Genomic DNA, 25683 nt, shown 5'->3' with positions numbered 1-25683 from the left:
CCATTTCCTTTCTCTGTTTTGTTACCGTGCTGAATCCCCAGTGCTTTCCTCCTGAATTTGTTCAGAATGGAATGAAATATGAAATGCTTCATTGAAATACAGTTAAATAATAATAAGCCTTACCTACACAGCACTTTCGTTTCCCAGAGTTTACAAAATGCTTCACAAAAAACAAGACAAAGGATATGAAGGATCACACAGAGCTGATAGTGTTTCTATCTCCTCATGCTCAAGTGTCGCTGTGTATCAAACATCAAATTATCATTTACTGTTTGACATCTTAGGAAATACGCTATTTGCTTTTTATTTGCTTATTCCTCTCCCATTGCTCTGTCTCAAGATTTTAAAAAATCTGCATACTACCAATAATGCACAATGATCTTCTAATACATACAAAACTTAAGTTAGAAAGTGACAATTTGTGGTTTCATGGGAACAATTTCCAGGTACAGTGACTTCCTAGAGGCTTGTAAATCCACAAATCAGTAATGTTTACATTTGAAATTACACATGAAATATGTTGTGTACATTAATGAGATTTAGAGGTGCTGATAAGCAGATTTCTTTTTACCTTTGGACAGAGCTAGGTTAGATGTTTCCCCCCGTTTCCAGTCTTTAGCTAAGCTAAGTGCGTATCAACCCTCTCAACTAACTCTTGGTATGAAGGCAAATAAGCCAAAATAAAGGTATTTCAAGGTCTTTGAATCTGGTTTCTGGTAACTACCATCTGGCTCTAGAAACTTGTTTGACTGCAGACTGGAAGCTGAATTGCTGCATCTCCCTTTCTTCTAGTTTTTTTTCTTATTTTTTTCTCCAGACAAGAAGAGACAGTCAGAGAGTTGATTCAGGTCATTTATCTTCTTAATGCCAAAGTTTGTATAAGTACATCTCAACTGCAAGGGGAGATATTGATCCTCCTTTCCTTTCCTTTCCTTTCCTCTCCTCTTCATCCCTCTTTTCATAACAGAAAAATCATCACAGCTCCCACCCAGTCTGCGCATATGAAAACACAAACTGACAACCTGTTTGCCAGACAGCAATAAACTGTGCAAGTCTGTCATTAGGAGAGTGACACAGTAATTCCTGCAGTAATTTCATATGAGAGATTTTTTTTTTTTTACCTCCACAAACACTGACACTTTCAAATTGACACACATTAATTGTACGGGGACTCTCAAGCCCCAAACCTCCTTTAAAATGGTATGTGGTTTGAGATGGAAACCATAAACACGACAGAAAATGCTATTAAGAAGATCAATTTTACATCACAATCTTGTTTCAACAGTTTCTGGGAGTTTTCACAGGGGAACAGTTTCCTATGGGTTCTTACTTTTAAATTTATGCACATATTGAATGCTTTTGTAAGGTTTGTGGCAGTGACAGAGTGTTGGAGCGTTGAAGTTGTTGCACTCCCTCTTCCCACCGAATCCCATCTGCTCTTGTTTGTGGCTGTGAAGATAAATGGGCCACCAAGGCGGTCCCAAACACAGGCCTTGGGACATCATTTATAACAGGGATAGCTAATGCTGAATTAATTATCATTGGCAGCAAACAAAAGGATCATTTGATGCTATCAAGTTTATTTCTGTGGTGAGCAGCATTATTTTCTCTTAAGTTCTTAAAACGGGTGAAAATATCTGCCAGTGCAGTGAGGTAGATAATGTTTATGTTTTATGTGTTCAAGATTAAAATTCATACAATTTCTGATAGTTTCTGTATGATATGTCAGAGAGAACCAGAAATAATACTACCCAGTTTAAAGTCCACCTGCTACTACATGAATGTGATTAATAAGAGGCTTATGATGTAATTTCTCGGCACATTTCCCCTGTGCTTCCTTACCTCAATCCATTCTTGCTCATTTTCTTTCTTCTCCTTTTTTTTTTATCATGCCCTATGATATCCCTCCTCTTGCTCTGCTGCATATTAAAAGCAGGACTATAATATGGTTCTAAGAATAGCTTTACCTAATCTGCTCGTTGTGATGTAGTCTCACTCCTGTTCTCCCGTTTAGCATAATATCTGATATCCTATTCTCGCCTCATCTTTGAAAGAAATTGCTAAACATTTCAAAAATATGGATTACAAAAAGTAATTGACACCAAATGCAAGATCTGTGCTAGCTACGATGTTCAGAGAATCAGCAGATGTCTCATTATGAGGTGAAACTCGTCAAGCTGTTATTTTTAAGTGTAATGTAATGTAATTCACACGTCATGTAAGAAGAAATGGGGAGCAAAACACATAAACACACCGGCTCCGTGTGTTGTTTCTCTGGAGAAAACTGCCTATTTGCAGCTTAATAAGAAGAAAGCGAGTGAGCAAAAATAAATGGATGTAGGATAATGATAGTTCACTTATGATAAATGTTTTTGCATTAGTGTGTAAAGCAATGATTATGTTACATCAGCTAAGAAGTCACATTGTTTTCCTTCAGGAGATTGTTGGTTTGTTTGTTGGTGGATTTCTCATTTACATCCATTGGTATGACCCTTTTTAACACCTCTGAATACTGTAATGTGCCAGTGAATTTAAATGAGGGGGAAGTAGCAACTGTAGTCTGTGATTATTACCATATATGCGCATATATTCTTTCGCTACTTGATTTTTGTGAAGATCTTGTTCCATTTCAAGTCCTTATTTGAAGTTTAAATAGTGGCTAGATCTTAGATTAAAAAGCTTAAATCAAAATCCAAGAAATCAGGTCATATTTCCTATAAAAAAAGGCACATGATGATAGGAAAACTAAGCTGCTTTGACCTCTGTAGTGTCACAGTGTAAAGCATGGTTCGCCTCAGGTTTTGTGTCACTCGTGGTCATATTGTATGCATTGTGTCTGTAGGTCTTTTTTTACTGTCACAGCAAGCAGGGTCTCCTCTATCCAGCTCATTTGGTCACAACAAGAGGACCCCACTGGCTAAAATACTGCACAGTGGAGACTTTGTAGAGCGTGCTAGCAGATTAGGTGGTGGCTCAGCCCCCAGTAGATGTCAGAACAATCATGAGGACAAGACTTAATTAGTAAAGGTCACAGAGCAGTTGCATGTAAGTCAGCTTGCACGGGTATGATAACAGGATCATGGGAAGTTGTCCACTGTCTTGTGGATTTCAGCTGGAAGAAAATTAACTTTGTAAAAAGCGGGCGAAAAAAATCACTTTTTTGTGTTTGTAATTTGTGTGTTGCAGAGACAAGGATCTGGAGCAGCTGCTGGCAACAACAAGACATCTGGAGAACAAGGTAAGAAAAAGAAACCGAAAATCTGTTTACATGAGGTGCATGATGATTTACTTTCAAGTCAGCAATGTTAAGTTCGAGACAATTATCTAAAAAGAAACCCAAAATGAAGAGGGGATTGGGAAAAGCATTCACACAATTTTTCAATAAAAAAAAAAAGAGAAGACAACAGCTGGAAAACTGATGAAGCAAATAGAGGGCGAGAGGGTAAGTGGACCAGAGTTTACAGTACATGAGCTTTAAAAGGCATGATTGACAGTAACTGAGTCTGAAGGACAGCTGCCATCGGAGGCTTACAAACACACACACACACACACACACACAAACACACACACAGACACACACACACACTCAATCACAGAGCACCTCACCTCAGGGCTTTGCGTCAGACCCCATCTCTGTCTCTCAGGAGTTCAGTGTGTCATGTCATTGTTAACATGACATGGAGATCATTTCATAACAAGAATTTGAATTAGTTAATTTGCCATTTTGGTTGGTTTCTACATCTCTGTCATATGTATGTATCAAGTCATGACAGTGTTTGCATGAGCAGATGAGCTGTGCCATTTATACTGAAGTTTGTCCAAAATAAAAAATACAGCCTACTGAGTGGGAATCTTTCATGATGGTAAGTCAACATTACTAACAACATTTGTCACAGGGTATGTTTTCTTGGCCAGGCTTACTTTCAGCTTTAATTTTCTGACTCAGCTGGGTAAAATAATACAGACACCAGGAGACAAAACTGAGATGACCATTAGCTTGTGTAAATCCAAGTCTCTGATGATTGCCTCCCTGAACAGAGACAGATTGCCCGTATTTGTTAAGTCCTGGGGGAAATAAACCTTGGCTCCATGCACCAAGTGCATTACAAATCATGTTTATTGTTGAGCTTTCTGTCATTAAATCTATCACAGCACAGCAAATAAAGGCCTCAACAAGAAAACTAATATCTTCCTTGCTTTCACCTCGTCTAAATCATGGCAGTGATTTGGTGTTTCGCCCTGACTCAGCATTACATCACTGTTGGAGATGAAACCAAGAAGAGTGATGGAGAGATATTTTATAAAACAGTCATCAGTGTACTGTGCACCTATTCAATAAATGCATGGATAATTACTTCATGCAAAGTTTAACTAGTCAGTGTGAGCATGAAATTATATCTTTGACTAACTTGCAGATTTTTCATTGACAGAAACTAAGTTAAACATCAAATGTCACTAACATATCGATGTAAAAAGATTTAATTTTACAGTGTTTTTGTAGACAATGGTGTAGCATCACTCTGTATTTCCACAGAGTCACTTTTAATGATATTAACAGAATACACTTTCCCATTTCTCAGAAACTGAGCTTTTGCTGATATGCACGTCACTCTAATCAAATTAGTTGCATTCATTGTCAAACATTTTATATTTTATTGTATATTTTGTACAGTTCATTTTTGAGCTATGTGTAGCCTACTGATAGGCTATCATTGATATATGTAAAAGACTGTCACCCAGACTTCTTATGGTGTATCCAGCACTGTAACTACAGCAGCTACCTTTGAGCTAACTCAGCATGTAAAATCAGCGTTGGAGGGAGGGAGTGCTGTAAGAAAAAGCTGTCTGAAATGGGTAAGGACTGTTCAGCCCCATAAATAAATTAATTTACCCATTTAAAGAATTTTTTCCGAAATGTTAACACCTCTGCCCCATATTTGCATCTTCCGCAAGCAAAAGTGCTGTCAACATCAGCGCAAAGCAAAACTACACTGCTTTACGGCCAGCCACAACTTTTTATTAGACAGATTCTAATTCAACTCTCAATCTGAAGAGTTGAATAAAAAAAACACTTGATATAAGAGTAAAAAAATGTAATAAAAATGGGGATGAAGATATATCAGTCTAGAAGATCTTAAACAATATCATCATCTTGTGTCACTTTCTAGTGACTGAAGGAATCTTTAGACCAGGCCCTGGCTGCCACTGAGCCTGTTTGAAAAAAATAAATCGCTTTATTAGTGTCACTGTGTCACCGCTCAGCAACATTATTCACAAACAGTAATTAAATGGGACCCAGATTACCTCAAGCAGTCAGCTGTAGTGAAATGCTGTGTTGCAGGAGACTTACACTATATTGCCAAAAGTATTGGCTCACCGGCCTTGACTCGTATATGAATTTAAGTGACATCCCGTTCTTAATCTGTCCGTCCGTCTTCTGCCGCTTATCCGGGGTCGGGTCGCGGGGGCAGGAGCCTAAGCAGGGAAGCCCAGACTGCCCTATCCCCAGCCACTTCGTCCAGCTCATCCCGGGGGATCCCGAGGCGTTCCTAGGCCAGCCGAGAGACATAGTCTCTCCAGCATGTCCTGGGTCTTCCCCGAGGTCTCCTACCGGTGGGACGTGCCCTGAACACCTCACCAGGGAGGCGTCCGGGAGGCATCATAACTAGATGCCAGAGCCACCTCATCTGGCTCCTCTCAACGCGGAGGAGCAGCGGGTCTACTCCGAGCTCCTCCCGGATGACCGAACTCTCACCCTATCTCTATGGGAGAGCCCAGCCACCCTACGGAGGAAGCTCATTTCGGCCGCTTGTACCCGCAATCGTGTTCTTTCGGTCACTACCCAAAGCTCATGACCATAGGTGAGGGTAGGAACGAAGATCCACTGGTAAATCGAGAGCTTTGCCTTTTGGCTCAGCTCCCTCTTCACTACGACGGATCCGTGCAGAGCCCGCATTACTGCAGACGCCGCACCGATCCGCCTGTCGATCTCCCGCTCCATCCTTCCCTTACTCGTGAACAAGACCTCGAGGTACTTGAACTCCTCCACTTGGGGCAGGATCTCATCCCCAACCCAGAGAGTGCACTCCATCCTTTTCCGGCTGAGGACCATGGACTCGGATTTGGAGGGGCTGATTTTCATCCCAGGCGCTTCACTCTCGGTGGCGAACTGATCCAGTGAGAGTTGGAGGTCACGGTCTGATGAAGCCAACAGGACCACATCATCCGCAAAAAGCATTGACCCAATCCTGAAGTCACCAAACCGGACCCCCTCAACGCCCTGGCTGCGCCTAGAAATCCTGTCCATAAAGATTATGAACAGGATCGGTGACAAAGGGCAGCCCTGGCGGAGTCCAACCCTCACTGGAACCAAGTCCGACTTATTACCCCAGACTCGTCCATTAGATCCCCAGATGGTGAAGCACGAGTTGTCACTCCAGAGAACGCGTCTCCACTGCTCTAGAGTCCAGTGGCGGCGTGCTTTACACCACTGCATCCAACGCTTTGCATTGCACTTGGTGATGTATGGCTTTGATGCAGCTGCTCGGCCATGGAGACCCATTCCATGAAGCTCTCTACGCACTGTTCTTGAGCTAATCTGAAGGCCACATGAAGTTTGGAGGTCTGTAGCGATTGACTCTGCAGAAATTGGCGACCTCTGGGCACTATGCGCCTCAGCATCCGCTGACCCCACTCCGTCATTTTACGTGGCCTACCACTTCGTGGCTGAGTTGCTGTCGTTCCCAATCGCTTCCACTTTGTTATAATACCACTGACAGTTGACTGTGGAATATTTAGGAGGAAGGAAATTTCACGACTGGACTTGTTGCACAGGTGCCTATCACAGTACCACGCTGGAATTCACTGAGCTCCTGAGAGCGACCCATTCTTTCACAAATGTTTGTAGAAACAGTCTGCATGCCTTGTTGCTTGATTGTATACACCTGTGGCCATGGAAGCGATTGGAACACTTGATTTCAATTATTTGGATGGGTGAGTGAATACTTTTGGCGATATAGTGTATTTTGTCAATGCCTGTAGGATTCAGTTCTACCTTTCCATTCACTTAATAAGAGAAAGTGAAGGAAAACACACAAGCTGCAGTACTCTCTCACACACAAATACACACACATACACAAACAAAAGGGAGTCCTTGGTTGTCTGACCTTGACAAGTAATTTGATGCTTGGAAAAAGGGCTTTACCCATGTTTCTGAAGCATGTCTCTCGATAAAGAGACACATTGGTTGAGCTCCTAGAGTGGGCGAGGAGCGAGTGACACTGCTATTGACTTGCGCCCACTCTGCAATACCCCTAGCACACAGCAGAGCACAGTCTTTAGAGAGAACCGCTCACTGGCCCAAGGACAGCCACAGAGAGAAAGCGAGATAGTCATATCCACTGGAGGCAGGACTCATTCTGAACTGTACAGAGCTCAGTGATGCAGTAGAAGCTGTTTGTAACGGGAGGGATTGGAGGATGGAAATGTTTATTGCAAAGATAACTGTGCAAAACTGAATATTTATCAAGTGGATGCAGTTGAATCAAACTTTTTTTCCACCCTGCTGCATCATGTTTATCTCAAGACACACAATACAAACCATGCTGGAGACATTCAGAATCTGGGGGCAGTCAGTGCTGGTGTGATTATGTTTATTCTTGATGATTAAAGAAAGAAAAAAAGTAAGAAATAAAGAAAACAGGCTGCTCTCGGTATTCAAATGTAATAATTTTCATAATGTTCCTGGCCAGCTGTTAAGAAGGTAACCAAACATTGGAATAAAATGACACATCTTCTAAAATTCATGGTACACAGCATAATTAATATGAGAGTCGAGACTATACAGCACACATCCATTAATCAAACAGCACAATACAGAGTAGTCAGCAACAATACATACCGTCTTAAGTAAGAAAATAATTGATAGACAAAACAGTCAACCTGAAGACAATTAAGAAATGCAACTAGTATTCTAATGTTAACATGTTTGAGTGTTAACAAGTCACATTGCTTTAAATGACCAATGAAAGATTGATAAGATTGATTTCTCTAAATTTCACTCTTTAAATGCTGTTAGAGAATCAGTTGAATGTATATTTCCACAGCACCAAGTTTCTCTTCTCTGACAGAGAAAGCTGTTTTCAATCAATAATTATTTCCTGTCACTTCTACTTTTTTTCCACTTTACATTAAAAACCTTCCTGCAGATTTCTCAGATTAAAAGCCTGACAGGTTTGGGATTATACACAGTGAGTTGCTGGAAGTGTTGTATTTTACTAACCCTAACGTAACATAACATAACTTCACTTCACTTAAATGTTTTAAGAAATTATAGAATTTGTTAATTGATGGCAGAAAAATCTAAAAACAGTCATTAACTGTACATTACCTGTACATTTATAGACTCTACAATATTTAAAAAAAATGTGAAATGTATTTTTTACGGTCTAGAAACTACCTAAAAACTGTACTTAAATACAGTACATACATTAATGTTGTTTGTTACTTTCCACCACTGACTGAAGCACCTTCACAAGCTCTGTCCTCTGCATGTAAAAAGCCTGTTATTCATCTTCTGTGACATTGGATGACCTGGTTGGAGTCCAGATGTTGTGTATTTGGGCCATATGCTCCATATGTTCACTGAACTTATGAGTCCAGCACACATAGACGGTCTCGGTCACTGCAACAGCTGTGGCGGTAAAGGCTTACGACAGCTTAACATCATACTTTACAAACAAACCACACGGAAACATTGAAGGATAGCATTTGGTAATCCTTTGGTATTATACTGTCATAAAGGGAAAAAATCATCTGCTCATTTGTCTAGGACATTGCAGATGAACACTGTTCAATTTCTTTATGTAAATGTTACCCTTGCAGAGTATTGTCAAATGAGACCCATTACGCTCATTTCCAGCTCTATATTTTAATTCTGTGATTGCACTAGTGTAGCTTTGCATGATTTAGAGTTGAAAAACTCCTTATTTATCTTATTATGGCCCTTTATGCAGCCTCTTTATTCAGCCACTGCCCCCCAGCTTTCCAAAAGCCCACAGAGAGGCTGGTGTATCTGAGCCCACAGTTACCACTGATGCAAACCCAACAATTCCTGGTTCACTGCTTCATATTAAAAGCTTTTAAATGACTAAGTAATGGGAGACTTCTGTTGTGAATAATTTTACAGTAAATGAAACATGTTCCTAATTGAATAAGCAGAGTTTGTTAGCAGTGCTAAAAATCAGTAGACACAACATTTGGAGCTCTTTGTTCCACAGATCAGTTAGAAATAATGCAGGGAGGAATAGTCCAAGCAGAAACAGCAACAGTGATGATGATGTTTTTTGATGAAGCGCTGCAGACGACCACGTACACAACTTATTTTACTTTGCTGTGGTATGTAATGGAAAAACACTCAGTGTGGCTCAGTGTGACTATACCCAAAACAATGAATAAACAACCTAAAGTAGTGAAGAGGAGCAATTAACTCATATGTTGTGTATGGAGCAGATGACCATCTGAAGAAATGTGTCAGTTCTGGCTGAAAGTAGAAAAAACAGTTGGTAACCGAGCGTTCAGAGCAGTCAACCTGAATTACTTCTATATACATTTACCTCATTATTTAACAGTTTTGCCGACATTGTAACATTATTTATATGACTGAAAATAAATAAAGCATAATATGTCCCCTTTAAAAATCTGCTTCGCCAACAGCACCTCCCCCCTCGCTTCAAAGAGGCACAGGCGTAATTTCAAATTGGCTCACCTTAGAGATCAAAGTCATCCTTTTATAATTAGCTGGCAACGAGCACTCAAAGTGAAGATGACCCATTTACTGCACACTTTTTAATTAGCTATACTGTACTCAATTATAGCCATGATGAATTCATCTTGTTCTGTAAGATATTGTTATAGTAAATGCAAACTGTTTTCACTGTTTCAGAAGCACTCAATGCTAGAAAGAGCTAAAAAGGTCTTTGAACATCCCACATAACAGTTTTGTTTTTCTTTATTTTTTTCTTAAAATGTGCCATGACATCCAAGTAGGTTATACAGGCGCTTCCTCCCCAAAGCAAAATAAAAGTTGACACACACTAAAAAACCAAGCACACAGTACCAATCAATAGAGAGCTGGTCCTTCGAGTGTATTTGCGTATTGATCGCTTTGGTCTCTCTCATGCTTTGCTGCCCCTCTGGCGTTTCAAGGCCTTAGGGGTCGTTGATATTTTCTTGACTTTCACAAACTGACTCACCGGCTCATTTGCACACACACACACACAGAGAAACAAACACACACACGCAAACGTTCCTACCCACTTAAATATGCACATGCATTCTACTCACATACCATAGAAAAAGGTTGCATGTGCGCTTGCTCAAACATTCACGATATTGTTCAGTTTTGAAGGGTAACAGCCTGTGTATCAAATGTGTAAGGCAAATAATAGCATACACAAAAAGTCCTGTACTGTACTAGGTGGTTGGTGCTTTTTGTTCCTTTTTGTATTCAAAGCAGAAAAGATGAAATTGCCACACACACACACACAGTACATCTAAAGTACTAAAACTGGAGGTCAGTCCCATTCACTGATGTATACTGTAGGATGCATGTTTTGGAGATTCATTTGCAGAGTTGAGCACTGCAGGTCATGTTATGCGAGTCACGTCTTTCATGCCAGAATCCACTTACCTTTATTGTTTACTTTCACTGTCATTCACTTTCACCTTTTTAACATGCCAGTCATTTTGAAATGTGGCTGAAATACTTAAAAAAAAATAATCTTGTTAACAAGGTAACATTGTTAGCTTGCAAACTTCTCAGGGGGCTTCTGCCGTCGGACCTGTCTAATTTGAAACACGAATGTAGTATATTGGCAGATGAGCACAAGACTAACAGAAAATAAATACAGTGTAATTGATCTCAGTTTTATCATAATATGAAAAGCAACTAAAGCTACAGATACTTTGATTGTAATTAGTGTCACTATTTTATTGTAATCACAGTTTTCTTAATTTTCTTTTGCAATCAAAACTCAATATTAAATGTTTAGTATATTAAATGTCAAACGTGACAAATATGCTTCACAAATTTTGAAGTGGCTCACTTCATCTGACAAAAAAAACAAAAGGTATTCAAATATATGCAAAAGTGTCCAATTATCACATTTGCATAGTTTCAACCTTTTTACTTAATAAATAACTTAAATGATTGTCAAACTTGAAGCAACATTTCATTTTTTAAAGCTAAATTTCTACATTTTTTACATTCATCCATTTCTTGCAGGTCTACCTCAGCAATAGCCAAGGGGCTGCTGTGAGTGGTCCAGTGTTTCACTGTCGTATTTCTGCCACATATAATTGCATTTCCAACAACTGAAACTGTTATTTTTTAAAAGAAAGATCATGGACCAAACACAATATTTCAAGATTTACCTTGACTTATTTTTGTGTCTCCAAAGCAATGGTGCTGCTTTATTCATATTAAGGTGAAGCTGTGTCTCAGTTACGAGAACATCACACACTGCGGTGTCTTAAGCCCAAATGCTGTAGATGTCCCAATACTGTGTAAAACATGACACGCTTAAAACTGACTTTCACTCTGCTTTCCACAATTAGTCTTTCTTGTCTCAAGGTCTAAAAGTCCTTCTTTAATGTGTCTCGTCCTCCTCCACTTCCACAAATCCTTTTCATGGCTCAACTGGTATTAAGCAGTGAAATCAATAAGACGTCCCAGCTTTCACTGGGCTTCAGAACGGCTTTTAAAGGACAACCAAGCATGATCTTACCAAGTCTTATCATGGACCCATTGCATCTAAACTGTGGATAAAGTTGGCAACATGCAGGAAAATCACGTCTGAAGAAAATGAATCGTCTTGGGGGTCAGATCTTGTGGGATGAAGGCTTTGTTCTCAGCAGATACTACAACACAAAACAACAGCATAAATAAATTCATTTCTATCCTCTTCACTGAATGCAAAGGCAAGAATGGTCCAAAATGGCATTCTGACAGAAACTATTAGGTGATGACAGGAACACTGAAAATGCTGCCAGAGGTAATAGATTTGATCATCTGTGTGTGTGTGTGTGTGTGTGTGTGTGTGTTTGTGTGTGTGTTGGGGAAGAGATGAATCCTTTAACTGAGGAAAATGATATGTCATTGTCACATTCAGGCTCTGCCTCCTGTCTTATAAAAATTGATGAAAATCTTCTCTCGGGCTTCAAAAGCTTTATCAAAAATGATGATATGGTTCTTTTCCACAAATGTGTCTGATTCCTCTGAAATATTGAATGAGTTTGCGATGATTGCAAAAAGATGCACAGCGAATACATAATTAAGGACTGAACTAAATATGCTGACAATCGTACTGATACACCAACATAAAGTAAAACAGCTGTTTTAGCAACTGTCAAAGTTGCTAAAAGATAGGTTCACAATTTTCCAAGTTTGTCCAACAGTCAGGGGCCCAAATGAACACTGACACATATTTTTCTTGCAGTAGTAATTCGTCCTGTTCATACTGGCCATAAGATCCCTTCACAATGCACAGACAGTGTAAGTGATGGGAGGTATAATCCACAAGCCTCCTTCTGTGCAGAAACCAATTTAAAAGTTTATTTGAAGCTAATATTTGAAGCAAATGAGACAAATCAAGTAGATATCTTTTACTCCTTCTTTTTGTTACTGTACTTTCACTACAAGGTAAACACTGTCTATTGAGACACAATGAGGGAATATTTTGTTAAAACTGTGCAAGATATCAACTTTATTTATCCAACTCAGATGGCTGAGCCCTCGTATTATCTTTAAATCAACTTTTAATTACAGTTTTACTCAAAACGAGGACAGTGGATTTTCTCCATCATTTATATTGAAAGTGCATAATGAACGGATCTTTTAATTGTCAGTACAAGTGGGATGAATGACCACAGTAAGCAACACCTGTTTTAATGTTCATATGTGCACCTGACTACTGTTTTAATTGTGAACGTACCTATTCTTTTAATATGACTGTGCTTTTAGATGAAAGCCAAAAAACACATTTTCATTCAACTTGTGTTTTAGAAATTGAAAGTTAATATATGCTGCAGGGGTAAACAGAAGAAAACTGCATTAGAAAATGAAAGAATATTTAGAATATAAAGTTGTAAAAAGGAACACTTTTTAATTTATGCTGCTAAAACGTCATTCGCTGTGTATAATTTTTTTTCTCCAGACTCAGAAGAAGCATACTGTTAGTTCAGGCAGAGCACTGAGATCACATTTTCATTAGCTGGCTTGCATCAGCAGTTTCATTCACGCACAATCACCGGTTCATTTACAGTTGTTAGGCTTATAATCCGACACTTATCACTACTACGCTGCTCATACACCCAAAGCTGCCTCAGCTCTTTCCACCACCCCAACCTCAGCCATAAGTTCTGTATTAATGTATCGTTGTGAGTTAGAAGATGCCGAACCAGCAGCTAGGATTTTAAAGGTTCATATTAATACTTTTATTACATATATTTGTGCTTTTATGTCTTGGAAATTGTGTGTTTTATTTCTTCTTTCTAATCCATATTTTTCACACTTATTCTAATTATTGTGAATGCACATTGTCCTTTTAGCACATCTCTACAGTAGTGATTCTCTAACCTTTGTAGACGACAGCACCCGTTCACAGAAGCCCACAAAGTGTGTGGCTGTGACTGGAAAATGGGCATCATTAACTGAGGTGTTTTTAATACTGTTATAATATATTTGAAAACGTAACATAATACATAATGAATGTAAATGTCACTATAATTTAACTTGGTGAAATTATATAAAAAAATATACAAAAGAATGACATGAATATTTTTTTTACCCGCTCTTTCTAGAGTTTTACATCCCCACATATTGAAAATATGTCACAAATAAATCTTTGAATATTGGATTTCAACCGTTTGCTACAGTCAATAGTCATACGATTGTTTCCAGCCCCTGAAGGCAACTCCAGATGCCTTCAGTCTTCACTCTGACAACCCAGACATCTTTAAATTTTAAATGTCACCAGCTTGTACTACAAAGATTATGAACATGTCTGGTGTTGACATGGTGGAGGGCACAGCTCAATAGCTAATGCTGCAGGGATGAAAACAGCAGGCATTAGAATGGCGGAAAATTCAATATCAATTAATGCAGGATTCAAAGCTCGGCTTGACACAGCAGTTAGTGTTTCCTCCTTGAACAGCGAGGGAGAGGTACTCACGCTCAGCCCCAAGGGAACCCAAGGATTAGCTGCATAGTCAATACATGAGTCACCATTCTGCTTTCAGTACTCTCTCTCCCCAATCCGCCCTCCTCTCCCTCGCTGTCTGTCATACATGTTTTTCTAGAGTCGGCTCTGCTGATCACACTGGAACAGATCAATCAGTTGCAGGAGGGTTGTACGGCATGCTGAGCTTTGTACAGAAACTATTAGTAGCTGTGAAAAATATACTAACTAATATAATAACTATTGTTTGGATTTAAACTTATCATTTACCAGTGGTGGCAAGTATCTAAGTACATTTACTCAAGTAAGGACAGAATATTTCTGCATCTATACTTTTAGATTTAGAGATTTTTTTTGAAAAGGTACTTGTTCTTAAATATTTCAATTTTGTGCTACTTAATATCTTACTACATTTCAGAGGGGGATATTGTACTTTTTACTCCACTACATTTCTTTGACAGCTTTAATTACTTTTCAGATGGAGATTTGACACAATAGACAATATAACAAGCTTGATGAAGATGAAACCAGTGATTTCCAACTGTTTTTCCCCTCTAAACTCTCACATGGTTTCATTTCAATAAATGTTCAAATGATTCAATATTTCAGCAAAAATCAAAGATCAGAGAAAAAGTCCAAAAACTGGAAACAGATTTATATCAGAACTTTCTTTTTTCTTCTTTCATTCTCCAATTAAGCACCTTACGACCCCTCAGATTTATCTGGTGACCGTTTGGAGGGGCCTGACCCATAGGTTGGCAACCATGAGACTAAGCTAGCTAATAGCCGTTCATACTCGCTCCACCTCCAGCAGCTACAACAGTAACATGCCAATCTAATGATGTCATAGATAATAATATATCCATCAGAGGGACCAAACAAGTACCGTTACTGCAATACTCTAAGTACATCAAGCTCCTAATACTTTTGTATTGTTTCTTAAATAGGATTTTTTTCATGCAGAACTTTTACTTGTAATGGAGTATTTTTACATTGCTGCATTGTTACTTTTACTTAAGTAAAGCATCTGGATTCTTCTTCCATCACTGTATTGACTTACTGTTAATGTGGATTGATGTGTGATATGAACACCTTAATTCTACATCACAGAAACAGAACAATTACAGAGAAACATGCAGATGGGTCATTCTTCCTGATTGTAATTCTTGGTGGCATAAGCTGTCTCTGACAGATGTTTGAGCCACAGTGAAACCAGCTTGAGCAAATGTTAACTTGACATGGCCTCTCTTGAATATCCCTGCTTCATTATAACCTACAGCTTGTGTTGCTCTCCTTTCAGCTACATGTTCCTTTACTTCAGAGAAGAATTAAAAGCAGATGACACATTTTAATCAATAAAAAATGTACACCCCTAACCCTAACCCTAACAACAACACGACTGATTGGTTTGTTTCGCTTGATCCTTCACTCATACAATTACTATTTTTTCATGTATATAACTGTTTAACAGCTTGATTTAGTAGTTATAAATGTGATAAAACATGTTACTATAAAGTTGGTCTAATCATGAAATGTTCATTATTTGGACAAATAATACCCGCACCCACCTTTATTGAGAAATATTACTTAGAGGTGTATTCAATTGGTTACAACAATTTGCAGCCTCATCACCACATGCCACTAAATCTTACCCACTAGTCCTTTAAAGAAATACACATATTGTTTAGTCTGATTTTCTTCATCATGTATGTAAGAAGCCTCCATGAATTTGACATATTGTTACATATTGAAGTATAGTGTATGTTTTACAATCATTCACTTCCTTAGCAGTCATTTAACAACATAGGTGATCCAGTTGTGACACAAAGAAATGATACCTTATATTTGCTCCAAAGGTAAATTCTTTTGTTTAACAGAGTAGATATTATTCTATACTTTAACTTATACACTCTTCAGGACTTAATTGACCAGAAGATAAATACTATTTCCTAATGCTTGCAGAATCCAACTTGTATTGTTTTTTATTGGGATTACACACATGTCCTCATGCCCTGGTCAATGTTGGCTAAGCTCCAGAGAGGATTAAAAACTGGAGTCCAATTTATTCTGTGACCTTTGACCCAAGAAACAACTGCTCAGGGCTCTGCTCCACTATTATAACGTGGGGTGTGATTTATGAGGAATGCTAGTGGATGTTTTACTGCTTCACATCACATTACGTTAGTGTCTTCAGAACCATGCAAACCAGTTTTGGGGGTTTCCATGGTGGATTATCGTTCTCTGCCAAATGGCCAACTGAGATCAGGTAGTTCTTGCTTACAACATCGTCGAAACATCTCCACCTTCATGAGATCAACCATCTATTGCTTTCACACCAAGTTTAACATAACCTACATGTCGTTCTATCTCGTCACTTCGTTCATATCATTATCAAAGCCCCTTTCACACATTCAACGCAACCTACCTGTCGTTCTATTTCGGTCACTACGATGCAACTACTCATTCCCGTCTATACCAGCACTTTCTCCATGTATCATCGTCGCACCATTCTTAAGATCCGCTCAGTCTTTAGTGGAGGTTTTTGGTGGGGCCTTGCTGCCCAGGTGCTGCCTACAAGCCTCCCAAAAACGCAGTCGGCAACAGAAGAACTCATCAATAGTTTTCTGAATAACTCGTTCAAGCGCATCATGTTGTGGGTGTGGTCCTTGCTAGTGAAGAGGAGCTTATTAAGCGTAGTTTCAGGAGCAGGACCACGCCACAGGCCTGCCATACCTTAATACAGTTGCTAAACTATGATGGTACGTGGGATTGATTGGGGAGGGGTTTAATGAACAATTCATCTGACTTGGCTATGTGAATATCTACAGTCTTTGCACACTGCTGTGAGTCACATCCAACATTTCCTTTTCCGTCCAGGTGAGTCCAAGGCAGACGTTCCCGAGGACTTCGACATCGACATGGAGAACCCAGAGACTGAGAAGGCGGCCGTTGCCATCCAGTCCCAGTTCAGGAAGTTCCAGAAGAAGAAGACGCGTGTCGAGAAGTCCTAGTGAGCACCATGTTACTCTGCCACTGTGTGTAGAGACGGCGGGCGGAAGCGACGGCACAGTGACGATGGTGTGACATTTGCATGTAAATAAATTCATACCTGTTGGAACTCCAGGGGTTGTGATGGGGTGTGGGGGAGAGAGAGAATGCAATAGCCTGTTAATCATATGACATGTCTGTGAATTTTCATTATGTATCCTATTATTATAATTACTATCATTATTATTATTATTTGACTGCTGTATCAATACATGAGTAACTGAAGGAGTTATAAACATATGGTTTCTGTCCTGCCATATTTGTCCCATATATCATGAAGTCTAGCTGGTGTTTGTGTTAGAATATGTTTTTGTACTAATCCCAGCCTCATAGAGTTACACCGACCATCCCTTTCTGTACTGCTCAGGACTATGTTTCCAACGATAAACATAAACAACAACAAAAAAAACCCCCCAAAACACATACCTGTATTTTGTGAGTAGATGGAAAGTGATGTTAGATTGAAGATTGTTTTTAGGAAACTTAGCCTATATCCCATCCTAACAGACTATTTCACCCAGAGGCATTTGTCTTACCTGCATGGTACTATGAAGCTGTGTATCAATGTACATTGAATAAATAAAGACTCTGTGTGGAACATGTGTACAGTGCATGTAAATATACCAACATTTCACAAATACCTGTAGCAGTATGCCTGATATATTGAAATAATATGGACAAAGTTATAAATAGAAACCACTTCATATTGAGCTTGACTGAATATATTCCCTTCTCAGCTTGATAACCTTCTACATGTAGAGTTGGGCTGACTGACTGACTGATTCCCACTAAGCTCTTCTCAGCAATCTTCTCAGCACCCAACAATATAAATATGCAGAAATTTTGTATATTTTAGTTGAAGTTCAATTTAGGTTGGCATTTAATTGTGGAAGACTTTCTGTTTTTGATAGAAGTTTGAGTTTTAAAATCTGAAATTGAGGGAGCATTGGCATTTACTTGACCAGCTGCCACTCCATTCTATATTTTACTTTCTTTCAGCTGTGTGGAAATGACTGAGCAGCCAAGATCTCACCTGCAAACAGCATTCACCAATGAGGCGTACTCCTGTTAAAGATGATCACAGAACAGTACAGAGCCACTTTCCATCATTACACAGTACAGTATACTGCTCAGGCGCTGTGGTAACCTGTCTCATCAGTCTGCATGTGAGATTGGAAACAAAACTGACAAAAATACTGTATGTGTTACAGCCTAAGGGTACATTTCCCTGTATTTCAAAAGAGTAGTGTATGAGCAAAATGTATCTCATTTCCAGTAGCGTGCGGTGGTGTTTCAGTCAGGGCCAGCACCAAAATCCAACGCCCCGCCCCCGCCCCAAAAGAAAGTATTGTATGCCAATACAGCCAACAGAGCAGCCGCACACATATAATCCTATGTCCTACAATACATACACCACTATGCAACATCGCCATCAGATCATCTTCCCTTAGGTCACTGCCCACTTTACAATGCACATACCATGTGACACAACATCAAAAACAGCACATACTGCCCGACTGCTCTGCATCCTTAGAGGAAACTTCTAAATCACTTCACAAATAAAATCAATTTCTATAACAGACACAAACATGCACGGTTCTAAATTTACTTCACAAAGAGAGAGAGAGAGATATTAGCCCAATAGCAGCGCCAATCTGGTCCAGAGAAAGTTTTAAAAAAAACTAGCAATCACCGATGACTTGTAGATGAAATCCATCCTGCGATCCTTCATGATGAAAAAGGCACCTGAAGCAGGTCCGCAATCATATCTTTATCTACCGATCTTGCTGTTAAATCAACCGCCATCACCTTTCCATAATAACAGACAGTGCGTCATCACGCACCTGCCCATGGGCCAATCAGACAAGCTCATTTGAATGACGACGCCCAGGCCAGCACTAGAATGCTTGACATAGGGCGTTCTGTCAATAACACATCAACATTTGATTGGCTGATGATACGGTCACTCAACGTTACACATCCAATAGCAGCGTCCAGCTCGATCAGAGGCTAGCAATGCAACTACTGCTGGCCCCAGCAGAGGAAAGGAGCTGTGATGCGTTTAGAGGACATAGGAGATTTGAGCTCCACAAAATATAACCATTCGTTTTCTGGATAAAGTTGAATACTGAACAAGTAATTGACTCCAGATACATTTCAGAATTACCTTTTAATTATGGAAAAAACTGAAAAAATACATTTTTGACAGGGCTAGCAGTGCTAGCCTTGCTGCCCCCTTCTGCACACCATTGCTCATTTCACACAGAGACAAATTAGTTCTGTTCTGATCAGTAGAGTTAATTTTCCTACACATTTAGAAAATCTCAACCTTTTAAAGTCTTGATGATATACTAAAAGCAACCATGTGCAGTCTAAAAAATGAATAACAAAGGCATCCGCTTTGCATCACAAATTTAACCGCGGAGTGACCTTCCTAATAACAAAGAGGCCTTTCAGGTTTGCATAATGTATCATTCTTAACATAAATTAACAATAATATACTCTGTACCTAACTCTAATCAAGAAAGCTTTACAGAAAACTGAAGAGTTTAATGATATCAAGAGTTTAAACTGTTAAGGTTAAGAAGAAGCTGCACAGACTCTCTTAAAATCAGGATCATGACATCACAGAGGGGTCAGTCACTGAGCTGGATCAGCAAAGACCTCTGCACCCCAGGGAAATGATCCTAACAGCAGATCAGCTTTGTAAACCCTGCATGTGAAGATTAAACTGCACAGACGCCTACTTCCTTGTTGATACTTCCTGATGATTTAAACACAAAGATTAAAAAATCTTTTAGCACTTATAAAAGCTACACTATGTATTTAGCCTCTAAACTTCCTTAAAATGTGGTCAATTATTGTACAAAGCGTACATTTTAATTTTCTGCTAACAAATCAATATAAAGCAGGTTTGTTGCCATAGTTTCTAAACTTAAGAGGTAGCATAGCGGTGACCTTTAGATTTACAGGAAAGGTCATTGTATGGTAAAAATAAAACTTGCTTGTTTGTTTGCTTGCTTTATTTTCCACCCTGATGACTAGTTAAAAAGGGGGGTGGCAAGTCATCCAGAGGCCCACAGAGAATAATCATCCTCCAGAGGCTCTGCTAGACTCTTTCTTGTGTTTGTATGAGAGCACTATAATACAATAGAAATAATAAAATAATAATAATATTAACATTATGAAATAATAGAGATTTTCTTATGATCTTGCACAAGCCTCTCTTCTCCTCTCCTCTTCTCTCCTCTCCTCTGTGTGACTAGCTGCTCCCAGCAGATAAAGAGTAGTGTAGTGGGAGGTTGACAGTGAACCATGTCATCACACTTCGTCCCTGGAGTTTGGCTGGATGGTGTACTTCTTTCACTAGACACTGGAGATAAATCACACCACCATCGGCTCCGGACAGAGTCGTACTATTTCAAAGTTAATGTTTGAAGAGAGGCTCAAAGTCGGCAGAGTCACCTTTCAACATGCTTTAAACACGGCAGCACAGCACTCATTCATGCAGCCATACTAGGGATCAACCATTCTGGGGTATAATGATATGATGATACAAGCATTGAAACTGTATCATGGTGAAAATTTCCACATGAACTGAGAATGAGACTGTGAAATTTGTGGCGTGCCCTCTGTTCTGCTTATAAAGAATATCATACCTAACAGTAGAATAGATTTTCAATATGTGGAGGTGGGCAGGATGTTTTCCTTACCCCTCTCAATTAGTAAAAGCAACATATACTGTATATAGTTCATCCAACTATCTTTACCATATTTCATTCCTGTTTAAAGGAAAAGAAAATATTCAGCATTTATGGCATTTTACTGTTTCCTTTGCTTATGTCCGGACAGCTACAGAAATCGATTTCACACTTTGTGGTTACTGATAAAATTTAATCATGCAAGTTCTTATGAAAACTGACATTTTTGTGATTGTTTCACGCACTAATGCACACAACCGCTCACACATAAATTTGAATGTATTTCCTTGAAAATAAAAATCAAATCTTCTCATATTGGTTCCTTTCATACATATGCTGCATGTGTATGTAGATGTTTTACAGTATTATGAAGACCGACCATCTCATGCATTCATCATTTGATTGGTTGGTTAGAGCCGTGGGTATTTTCTATAACATACTCACGGTCCCTGTAGATATAGGGAGATGGATGATTCGACTAGGTTTGATTCATTACATTTACATTAACCATTAGTTGCCTGTCACACTAACATGAATTTGATCTAATCAACAAGTATGTGTTGTCCGTGAGCATGATGTGACGAAATACATTGCCTCCTGTGTGTAGAAATGACTGATGCCTCCCCTGGAATTAGATGAAAGATTTCAACTCTATCCGACAGTAATTGTAAAAGTTTTAAAAAATGATTTGAGTTTATCAGCATACAGCATCAGTCAATCTCCTCTCTGTGTTTTGCCTCCACAGTTTATTTCTTTGACGTTTGCACAATAGTGAGTTTTCCCACTGATAACTCTCCTGCAATGATGAGACAGGAAATTGAGTGTTGAGGGATTCAATCAAAAACTTCAGAGTGAGGAACAAAGCAGAAAAATGAAATATCCTGCCATAATTCTGAAAGACTGATTAAAGCGTCATATTCACATCGTTGTGATAAGAAACACAGACATGTTTTCACATCAAACAAATCCTTTTGTCTTTACTCTATTCCTCATTTCAGTCTCCAATTATATTTATTGTTCTACAGTAATACATTAACAATGGGAGATATATGTAACTTATGTGGATTTTTATTGGGTTTTTAAGTACAGTACAATATCAAAAAACATTTTTTTCAAAATATAGCATGCACAATACATCAGGTTCAACTGAGTGTAGCAGATTAAAGTGGTATACGTATGACTTTCACTCTGTTTCAGGTGATACAGTAGTGTGATCATTCAAGCATCCATTTCAAGCTTTCAAAAATGAAGGCTGTGTTAATGTGCTAAATCTGCTTTTTGTCATCTGATAGCTGAGTATCAACTCTGGGCTTGTGATAATGGTGTATTTTGTCTTCTTGGCAACAGTTTGCCAGCACGTCAACATCAGTGAACTGACAGCAGCTGCATACTTGAGCTGCTGTACTGAGAGTACCGAAGCAAATACAATACAGAGTGCAGTTATTATCTGATGCTGTCATGAGTTATGGCATCTACAGAGACGCAGTACAGTATATACCACATAAAGTATATTAATCATACTCTATTTACTGTTTAGCACATTAATAGTAGTAGTAGATAGTTTTATTTTCTCCTGTGCGTCAGACGATATTTCCTTTATTTCAAAACTGTTTAGCTGCAAAGTTACATTTGGTAGCATAGTGCCTTGTTTGAGACCTCACTGCCCATCCATGCATGAATAACATGTGGATGCACAAGCCATAGGCTATGTTGCCTATGACAGATAGCAGAAATAATATATATTAGGTTATTATTTAAATTATTAGCCAAATTAAGCATGTATATAGAAGGATAACTAGACTAGAATAATCTAGTTTAGAGCCTGCAAATGGTTTATGGCACTTTGATCAGTAAAGATATTGTGAGCCTTAGGGCAAAGGTAACGATCGAAAGCAGCAGATGACCAACGACCCATAACTTTAAGCATAGATGCAGTCATACTTGCTGCAGCTGTAGTATGTAATGAATGAGCAGTGTAAGGTCTCTAAGCCTGCAGGACTGGCAGATGATACAGAGGGGGGGGGGGGGGGGGGGGGGGGGGGGGGCAAAGATTAAGTCACTGGTTTCTCCTCCCGTTGTGTGGCTCAGGCTGGGACAAGGATCCTTTCAGACAGCAAATAGTGATCAGAATTATGTTCCTTTTGAGTTCTTGAGCACGTAAGGAAGACAGTAAAAGAATGTGAATATAATAAATAATTTGCTGATGTGAGATCACGAGATGGGTCAAAGAAGGAGCAGTAAACTCATCACCTCTGAGAAATATATGCAAACCTTTAAGATACACTACTGCTCAATACTCAATGTCTGCAGATATGCAATGTTTGAAAATAAAAAATAACCAATATATTACTCTTTTTGCAAACTCACTGTCTCCTGAAATACTTTCTCATTTTGTCTTTGTATTTGAACAGTGTCCTAGAAACTGTACCCCCTGGCAGTATTGCTGCTCCAGTGACCTTATGAGTCAATCCCAGTAACCAGGTACTATTTATACCTAGTTTCTCCCTCCCTAATGAGACCTCAACTTCACAGCAGCAAATCACTCTTCAAAGGACTATGTATTAACACTATGTATTATTAGTGGAAACATCCGTTCTTAATTCAGTTCACATGGATGCAAGTCAATATATAAAAATATAATTAAATAGATGAGATACCTGATCTTGAGAACCTTTATCGTAACTGATGGACCAGATGTGATTGTTCCACTTGGAGGTGCTCACCGGTCCAGAAACGCCTTCATCAAAGCCACATACTGTAATGACGCTTATGTGCTTGACATCTTTCATTGCACAAATTCACATAGATCTAAGACCTGTGTCAAGTTTATACAGTGTCTTGTAGACAGCACATATCTTAAAGCCACTGAATGTTGCAAAAACCATGACAAAGGTCAAAGGAGAAATGATCAGGTTTGTTCAGGCTAGCAGACAAATAAGTATAACATAAAAGTATGATGTAGCCCAAAATACAAACCATACACAATAATAGAATAGAATCTATCTATCTATCTATCTATCTATCTATCTATCTATCTATCTATCTATCTATCTATCTATCTATCTATCTATCTATCTATCTATCTATCTATCTATCTATCTATCTATCTATCTATCTATCTATCTATCTATCTATCTATCTATCTATCTATCTATCTATCTATCTATCTATCTATCTATCTAACTATCTATCTATCTATCTATCCATCCATCATATATGTACACACACACACACACACACACACACACACACACACACACACACACACACACACACACACACACACACACACACACACACACACACACACACACACACACACACACACACAAATATACATTCTAAAGTTTTAAAAATTCTTTAAAAAGTTGTATGTAATGTTTAAATCAAATCTAAATGGATCCTCCCAATGACAATGATTGTCCAGTTTTACATCACTATCTTTTTCCCCCCTGGAAAAAAATGGTAATTTAAAACTAATTTCTGCACTAGGCAACGCAAGGCAAGGCAAGGCAGCTTTATTTATATAGCGCATTTTAAACCCAATGGCAACTCAATGTGCTTTACATTAAAAAAAAATTAAACAGTAACAATTTGAAACAAAAAACATAAAAACCCAAAACTACCTAGATTAGATAGATTGAAGATGCTCTGAAAACCAAGACTGCATCAAGAACAGTATATAATTGGATGGATCAGGACAGGAAATGATTATTAGAAGAATATCTCATATCTGAAATTATATATTTAAAAAAATATATTGTAGCCTAAAATGGAAGAAGGTTGCAGGCTACATGACCATCTTCAAGGTCAAACAGGTTATGAAATTTATAATGAAATAGCCTTTCTGCACATCACAATATGATTTGTATAATTAAAGCTGGTTAAACCATTTTAAACCTGAGGGCTGCTATTCTCAATACTCACAAGGCCATCTTCAAAGTCTAACAATTGCAACAAAGTACAAACAATTTGGATGAATGAAATGGCCTCACAACTAACCTAAAAACCTATTATTGGGAATCACAAGAAAGTTTCAGAGCAACAGAGTGTGTCCCCATAGTAACCATAACTCACTGTTGCTGCTGCCTGCATGAGGAGAGAGGGAGAGATGCTGTGCTGCTGCCAGAAGAGCTGCTGACTGAGATTACTCTGGGCATCATGCATGGTAATAAATTACAATATAATAGATTTGTGTATATTTCTCAGTTTTTCCTTGATGGTCTGAATAACTCACTGTTGCGCTGTGCTGCTGTCTTTTCTGTCCATCCACCGTCAGTGTCCTCCTTTCACACCGCAACGTTGAGTAAGTTGCCTTATGTTACTTAGGACAGTCACTGACTTTTGCAGATTAGGAGACATAGAGTACATCCCAAGTCTCTTATTTGACATTTCCTCGCTTGAACTGGAAGTTGTTCTGGTCTTCCATCTTGAAGGCTGTCCCAAGTCTCTAATTATTGCTCCGAGGAGTGAGGAGGGATCTCTGAGGAGCTATGAGTGAGGAGACATGAGAGCAGGGACATGGCCCCATATTGGAGAGCAGTTACTGACTGGCCACTGCAGCTGATCGGACTGATCTGACACATGACTGCAGTTATACTGGATTAAATACAGATCAAATAAACTCAATTTTATCACTGCAAAATGTTATATTATATGTTTTCTGAATCATAATCTAGTTATTAATTTGTGTTGAT

The 25683-nt window shown here is 38.8% G+C and overlaps 1 protein-coding gene across 2 annotated transcripts in view; it reads left to right on the top strand.

Annotated features, from left to right (window-relative positions):
- LOC133979955 (calmodulin regulator protein PCP4-like) overlaps positions 1-17883 on the top strand; it is a 57809-nt gene extending 39926 nt beyond the window's left edge. For both annotated transcript variants that reach the window (XM_062418497.1, XM_062418498.1), the window contains exons 2-3: positions 3187-3238; positions 17115-17883. In XM_062418497.1, coding sequence (XP_062274481.1) covers positions 3187-3238; positions 17115-17248 — 186 coding nt within the window. In that variant the 3' untranslated portion in view covers positions 17249-17883. The remainder of the gene's footprint in view (positions 1-3186; positions 3239-17114) is intronic.
- Positions 17884-25683: the final 7800 nt, after the last annotated feature.

The sequence above is a fragment of the Scomber scombrus genome, chromosome 5, assembly GCF_963691925.1.
Source record: "Scomber scombrus chromosome 5, fScoSco1.1, whole genome shotgun sequence".
In the NCBI taxonomy this organism is placed as follows: Eukaryota; Metazoa; Chordata; class Actinopteri; order Scombriformes; family Scombridae; genus Scomber; species Scomber scombrus.
Note: the sequence above shows the minus strand (reverse complement) of the source record. Positions and strands in the feature narration are given on the sequence as shown.